This window comes from Ailuropoda melanoleuca, chromosome 8, assembly GCF_002007445.2.
Source record: "Ailuropoda melanoleuca isolate Jingjing chromosome 8, ASM200744v2, whole genome shotgun sequence".
NCBI lineage: Eukaryota > Metazoa > Chordata > Mammalia > Carnivora > Ursidae > Ailuropoda > Ailuropoda melanoleuca.
In genome coordinates, this window is record NC_048225.1 from 67,834,827 (window position 1) to 67,842,780 (window position 7,954).

Below are 7,954 nucleotides of genomic sequence, written 5' to 3' on the forward strand. Positions count from 1 at the left end.
TACTTATGTTTGCTACATATATATATTTAAGGACATTTATTGGCAAGAGGATTTATACTAGGATGATAAATGAGATAAAGGAATGAAATAAAAATAAATGAATGATAACTGTGCTATACAACTGAGTATAAAATACTGCTCTCTGCTTTAAGGTAGATAATAATTAAAACTTAACTATAGCTTGAAAAAAATTACACACTTACAGTACTTCTGGTACTAAAAATGTGGTAGTTTGGGCTGTTAGTGGAATACCTGTGGAGGAAAAGGTCAAATATAAATATTAAAACTAATTTCTCCTCCAAATAAGTGGGATTCTATTGTAAACCCAGAAGTAGACGTAAGCCCATAGGGAAGTTTGGTGAAGGACAGAGGTTATATTCAATAAATGGAGCTGGAAAATGGCTCTGGATTCATAAGGAGAAAGAAATAATCCCAGTCCTACCTTAGATCATTTAAGAAAACCAACTCCATTGGGATAAGAAATGTCAAAAACATTAATATTCTCAGTAGAAAATTTAGGTAAATGTCTCTTAGACATTGGGGAAAGGAAGAATTATTTAAATAAGACATCTACCTTGTTCTCCACCCCCCCCACAAGCTAACAATAAAAAACCATTACATCAAATTTAAGAAATTTTGTCCTTTAAAAGAACACATTAAGATATAAAATTCAAGAAGCCTGTGACTACCATGGGAAACAATAACATATTTGTCTTCACTAAACTCTCGCTGAAAATTTAGGGAAGGGAAAGAAATTTAGCATTCCCTTCGATTATGACCATAGACCAGGGGTTGGTAACCCATGGTCCAATTCCACCTGTTTTTGTAAATAAATTTTCATTGACACACAGCCACACCCATTGGTTTACTACTTTTGGGGAGTGCATTCCTCTATCATGGCAGAGTTGGGTAGTTTAAGCATAGATTGTATCACCTGAAAAGCCTGAAGTATTTACTACCTGGCCCTTACAGAAAGTTTGTTGATCTCTGGTGTACAACATTAAGTTTATGAAGTCCCTGAATTCACAGGCCATCCTTAATAATATCCCTTATCCTTATTTATTGATCCATTGTTTCCCAAGGCATGTGCTGGGAGCTAAATATATCTTTGCATCCAAGCCTCACAACAACCCCATGAGACAGGTTTTCTTTTCTTCACTTCAGAGGAAAAAGCAGCTTACAAAGTTCTGTCAGAATGCTACCTTTTTGCTTTTTCTCACTACTTCACTGACCCTTTCCAAGGCTACTCTTATTCTGTTCGATGCCCACCATCGGCCCAGTGAGGTGCCCTGGATCCCCTCCCTCTGAAACCTCTGTCATAGTTTGACTTATTGTTGGTATTCTTACATCTTATTGTTAGAGGGTAATAATTAGTTATAGCAAAACCTCCACTGAATGGGGTATACACAGAACGTTATTTTTCTGGTTAATTATCTGTACTTTAACCTTTGTTGAAAATCTTTCTAAAATATTTCGATACACTTTCCAACCCAGCAGTTACTAAATACTGAACAAAAATCACACTTGCACTGAGGATTTCTCAGAACTTTTTAAAGCTTTCACTCCCTAGATCAAATCACAGAATCAATTCCCATTCCTTATGCAGGAATTACATCCCCTTGCATTTGTACAGTGCTTACACTTTATAAAGCACTTTGTCATGAATCATTCATACATCCGCCTCACAGAAATCATCAACTACCTGGTTACCCTGGAGACGGGCCCTCGCCCCGCCTCCACTCCCCAGTGGCGACTTTTGGGCTCTCTGGCAAAACAAGAGCGCAGCAGGAGGAAAGGAGTTTATGGGTGGTTCGTAGGGGCTCAGCTGTCCATAGGACAGCGACGCAAAGTTACCCAGACGCGGAGGAGCAAAGCCCTCACCCTGCTGCTTCATTCTCCGCCCTCCTCCCTCGAAAACTCTAGGAAGGGGGCGGCGAGGCGCCGGGGGTGGGCGCCGGGAGCCGGGGCTCCAGGCGGTGGTCCGCGGGGGCGGGTGGGTCAGGACACGGAGGCGCGGGGGCGCGGCCCCAGGGGCGACCCCCGCCCCGGTGCCCCGGGGAGCCGCTGGCGTCCCTCTACCTCCACACGGCGGAGCCGCAGCAACTCAGCCACGACAAGCACCGCCACTCCCTGGGCTGACATGGCGCCCGGACGGCCTCCGCCCAACGATCCAGGCCGCGCCCGCCCTGGCCTCGCGCGCTCCCGCGGAGGAGGTGCTGGGGGCCGCGCGCTGCGGGCCGGGCGGGGGTCGCACCTCCCCGCCCGCGAGGGCCAGTGCGTGTGCGCATGCGTGCGAGCGCGCGCCGCTACCTGGTTCCCCGGGAACCTCGCAGTTGGTTGGAGTTGAAAATGTAAGCCAGACTTGTGGAAAGGCAGAAACCATGCTGCTTTGGAGTGAAACAGCAAAACCACTTCGGAAAATTCCAGTTGACTGAACGAAGGTGAAGCTTTTAAGTTACTGTATCTTTTAGCCCAAATTTTCGTTGTGACTGTATATAAATACTGCGGTAACAAATGCGTATCTGGTAGTGTGTGTATCCAGTATGAGGCATTCCATAAATGGTTATTAAGTTCAGCGGAAATCAACACTAACGTGTACTTACTAGGCACCTACTATATGCCCAACACCACCTTGCGCACTTGAGTACAAAGAAATATGACAGCTTTCTGATTTCCAAAGGGGTTTGTAATCTTGTGGTAAAGCCAAGATAAACAAATACCAAAATCGTCACATAGTATTATAATTTATCTGTTTATTTGTTGGTGGACCAATAATCTGAATCCTTGAGTGCTGCAACTTTATCTTTACTCCTCTTTATGTCATCAGGGCCCAGTACTATCATAATTTGTAGTAGGTCCTCAATGTTTACTGACAACGAATCATTGAGTAAAAGTAGTATTATACTAAAATACGCTCTAGGGACCATTAGAGAACCCGATTGTGTGTATATGGTGTATATGTAGTAGACACTGCATTTAATGCCATTCTGTTCCCACTTTTTCCGAAGCAACTTTGTATCGGGATTAGATGCCATAGTTAATCTGTGTTGCAGCAGTAAGTACAGTTTACTCCAGAATCTGTCTGTAACTGAAACACGAAGAGTAATGGAATATACACAGAGCGTCTGGGCTCTGCACTTTCTCGGTACCAATTCAGCCCGCACTAGAGCAAGTTAACTAACTTTTAAATCCTGTAAAATAAGTGTAAGATAGTATTACCTACTTTATATGTTGTGGGATTTAAAAGAGCTAAGTGTACCACAGTATTTGGCATAAACTATACATCACTATTGCCCTCCTCCTCTCTGAGCCTCTGTTACTAATGTGTAAAATGAGAAGGGTTAGAACTTTACTTGAGCTCTAGATTTTCAGTTCTAATGTCCTCTATTGCTCTACTTTGGAATATGCCCTTTTATTTCCTTCTATTTCCTCTAAAGTGAAGCTTCTATTTCCTCTAAAGTTAAGAAAAGAAAACCTGTCTCATGGGGTTGTTGTGAGGCTTGGACGCAAAGATATATTTAGCTCCCATCTCTGTTCTTACTTGCCGACCTTTAGTTCCCAATTCTAAATCTATTCGTTTCCATTCCATCCCATTTGTATTTTGGAATGCCACCCTTTGTATTTAGCACACACTATCTCCGCCCTTAATAAAGACAAGTCGTTAAAAAATAATTTGAAAACGCCCTCAGAGACCGAGACCTGCAGACGGCAAACAGTATGGCACCAAAAAACGTCGCCTCGGGCCAGAGAGTTGCATGCCGGGAGTTGTAGTCCGACGCTCGAGCACGCACCTCCGCGCCTCTCTGGTTTGAAAAGCGGGAGAAGGGCGAGTAGGCGGGGCGTCGAGGCGAAGCGCGCTGGAGGCCCCGCCCTTGCCCCTTCCGCTCGCAGGGCTCGCACTGGGGTGGTGCGCCAGGCTGCGGAAGGGGCGTGGCCTCGGTCCCGGGTGGCGGCGGTTGCCGCCACCCGGGCCTCTTCCTGCGGGCGGTGCTGCGGCGGCCGGCCTGCGCGGGGCAGTCATGGTCGCCCCTTGAGTGGGCTGTGGCGGAGAGCGGGGCGGGGCCTGGCTGGAGGGTGGCGGCCCGGCGGGGCCGGGGGCGGGGCCGGCCTCTGGCTCCTTCTTCCTCTGCATGTGGCTGGCGGCCGCAGAGCAGTTCAGTTCGCGCACTCCTCGCCGCCCGCGTCTCTTTCGGGCTCTCCTCGCGTCACTGGAGCCATGGCGTTCGCCGAGACCAACCCGGCAGCATCCTCCCTGCCCAACGGCGACTGTGGCCGCCCCGGGGCGCGGCCCGGGGGGAACCGGGTGACGGTGGTGCTGGGCGCGCAGTGGGGCGACGAAGGCAAAGGGAAGGTGGTGGATCTGCTGGCGCAGGACGCCGACATCGTGTGCCGCTGCCAGGTGAGGCGACCGGGCTCTGACGGGAAGCCGGGCCCGAGAGCGCGGGCGCGGAACGCGGATCCGTCGTCCCAAAGAAGGTGTCACCTTGAGGTTCTCTCCTGCTCGGAGCTGCGGCGACGTGGAGAAATGGCGGGAGGTCAGAGACCCCTGACCTGAGGTCTTGGGTTGAGGGGTTGCGGTGGCGCTGAAGGAAGACCAGGGTGGACCGGGAGTCTTTTAGAGATGCGCGATGCCTGGGGAGTTGCAGTTTTCCGTCTGGGGGCCAGTGCCCAGCTCCGAGCTTGGGGCGGGGGTGGGGGCGGGATACGGTCTGAGTTTGAGGAGCTGCCGCCCGAGGCCTGCTCCCGACTCCCGGCGGAGACCCCGCGCGGCCGCAGCGCCCCCCACCCCCATCGCCCCCCCACCCGCTCACCCAGCGAGACCAGGTGGGACGGGATGGTTCCGAAGCGCCCGAAAACCCACTCTCCACTCCCCCACCTGCAAGCCCCCAGCGTTCAGACCTTTGCCTCCTCCGGTCCACTTTGTTGACATGAGAACCCGTCTCCGGGCTTTGGACGGTTAATGGCCCCGGTTTTTGACTCCGTACCCCGCGTGTTAATATTAAGGGTACATGATTTTTACTTGGTGCCGGAGGAAAGATTCCCGGCTCTTTTGCGAGTGAGGCAAGTAAATACGTGGATGTCAAATTTCTATTTAGAAATATTTACATTGTTACGCTCACATGGAAAGTGAACTTTCGGGAAATGGATTGGTAATGTACTTCCTACCGGGAGACACGTGGTTTTCGGTGTAAGCTTTCTTCCTATTTGTCGCTTGCTTTGAAGCAGCCTCTAGGCTACGCCTTTGTAAAGGCTCTTAGATAACTATTACCAGTTTCAAAATTCGAAATAGTTGAGCAATAACCACTTTCAAAACAAATTGTAGTATATCTAAAACTAACCGCTGTTTACTTCGCAAGAGGATTTCTTCTTCGTGAACATGGCACAATATGATGATGCCATGCTGTATATGTTCTAACAAGTTAGTAGGCCCGCTTGATTGAAAAGCTTTCCACCTGAAACTGATTATCATTCTGAGCACGCAGAAACAAGGTAATCACAAGTACAGAAAAAGCTAAATGCAGAGATTCTGATTTGTCTTGTTTTTTTTTTGTTGTTTTTTTTTTTTTTTTGCATGCAGAAACACCCTGCCCATTCCTTAGCTAAGAGCGTTGTGGCCTCTTAGTATTACTACTAGTACCCCCACCACTTCTCCCCATCTTCGGATCTCTGTTCATCCACCCCTCTGGAACACACTTATCTTAATACCTTACTCCTAAGCGTGTTTCCATTGACGTCCTGCCCTACGCTGCCTTAGGAGCTGCTCTGGAAGCCAGGTTTCACCTTGCTTTTGTCTTAAAATCAGATCTGGCCATGCTATAGAGAAAGAAGTAGGAGAGTACCTAACTCTTGCTGGAGAGAAAGGGAGAGAGGCCGGGCCTGTTTGTCCCCTTCCATGTCATTCCTGACCTCTTCCTTTGCTGGAAATAGTAATACTTAGGCTGAGTTACATTATGGGTTGTAAGAAGGTTTGGGAAATGTAACGATCAATAGCATTTATTCTAAAAGATCCTCAATTTTAATATTTCTTTGAAAAATACTAGAATTCGTTTGTAGATTGGAGGTGTTACTACGTTATCGAGAACGTCCTCTTGAAGGTGGTCATGGACCAATCTTATCTGATGCCTTTGGAAAGCCTAGCGAGAAGTGATTGAGAAGGAGCCAAGTTTGGCTTTAAACTGTTACCTGAAGATAGAGGAGGAACATTTGAGCAAACCTGTTAGGCAGACACTCCTCTCCTGTAAACTTTGACTTCCTGCAACCTTGGTATAATTCTAAAGTCTTCATATTCTTTTTCTTTTTTTTTTTTTAAAGATTGTATTTATTTATTTATTTGACAGAGAGACAGCCAGCGAGAGGGAGAACACAAACAGGGGGAGTGGGAGAGGAAGAAGCAGGCTCCCAGTGGAAGAGCCTGATGTGGGGCTCGATCCCAGAACTCCAGGATCATGCCCTGAGCCGAAGGCAGATGCTTAACGACTGAGCCACCCAGGCGCCCCTAACGTCATCATATTCTAGTACCTTTTAAGAATTCATCATTAGAAGGATTCTTACTAGTTTTGTTAGTGAAAGTAAATACAGAATGAATAGATTTAAGCATAGCTCTTGTGATTCATTTGGGTAACTTTATATTAATTGGCCAGCCCTAGGAAGCTGACTTCTCCTTAATGAAGTTCTCCTGGCTTATAAAACTTAAGAATATGGAATGTTGAAATTCTTAGTGAGTGTAGAGTACTGGGGAAAGTCAACATTAGAAAAGACATTTTAAACTTGAATTGCCTTGTTTGAAGTTTTGTGTATTATTGAAAATAGGTACTTTGTTAGAGCTTAATATGTGTTTTTGGTCATATTCATGCCGAAAACTCAAATTTTAACAGATTGTTTTTCTAAAAGTGGCATACACATAATGTATCCATTGTTTAACAGTGGAATCTAAAGAATTTTTTTCCAAAATAAAGTTTTTAAAAGAAAAACTGACTTACATCTAACTGTATGTTTTAATATATCAAATGCCTTTTGGAAAGAATAGATGCCAAGCTAGTGGCATTTTCATCGTCAATGCACTTAAGGCCCATACTTCAGATTAAGGATTTATGCAGAGTTATTTATAATTTGGTAAATTTTCTAGATCCATAAATATGTGTGTAGAACTTGCATCAAAGGACAACCACTAGAAACATCTTAACTTTAAATTGATGTCTTTTAAGAAAAAGAAGTATAGACCAACTCCAGGCCTAGTTCATTTATCCAGCGATCACATAATGGGGATCTACAGGCGATACTCTTAGGGGGAACTGCTTGGCCCCAGAATTAAGAAGCTGAAAAAGGCAGGGATTGTGCCCGCAAGGAGCTTACAGTCTACTGGACAACTGCTACATAAGTAAGTATTTCCAGGCTGGGGGTGGAGAAGGATACTAGTACAGGTTTTTCAGAGCTCAGGTATGGGCAGAGGAAGGCCCCTTTCTGGCAGCATAAAAGTAGCTTTGTTAGAAGTCTCTTGCTGTCTCCCCCTCCCCCACAAATCCTCCAAAGTAAACTGTTATACTTTATTTTCTTTATTTTGTTGAGTAGAAACTACAGATATTTTAATTGTTGCACTTTCTACTACTTCTTAAGCAAGGGCTTACTTACTGTTCTCCTGGAAAGCAAGCATGGTAGTCTTGGAAGTTGCCTGTGATCAGGAATAGCTAGAACAGTATTTCCTTTCTTGGTTTTTTTCCCCCCAGGGTTTTAAAGTTAATATAAAGAGAAAACATGAACTAAAATTAATTATAAAGGGAAAGTCTATCCTGTCACTTGTTACATATATAAAAGTTTGCTGTGAAGTAAATACAATGAAAAAAATGTTAATTTGTGGCCAGATGCTGGCATCCACAGAAGGCTCTGAAACCAGCTATTACTAAGTATAAAATATATATATAATATATATATATATATATATATATATATATATATA

At 45.5% G+C, this 7,954-nt stretch overlaps 1 protein-coding gene across 1 annotated transcript in view; it reads left to right on the forward strand.

The window, feature by feature from the left end:
• The first annotated feature begins 3,981 nt into the window (after positions 1-3,981).
• The window catches only part of ADSS2 (adenylosuccinate synthase 2), a 36,651-nt gene continuing 32,678 nt past the window's right edge, over positions 3,982-7,954 (forward strand). Inside the window, exon 1 of the mRNA XM_002918170.3 lies at positions 3,982-4,399. Coding sequence (XP_002918216.2) covers positions 4,217-4,399 — 183 coding nt within the window. The 5' untranslated portion in view covers positions 3,982-4,216. The remainder of the gene's footprint in view (positions 4,400-7,954) is intronic.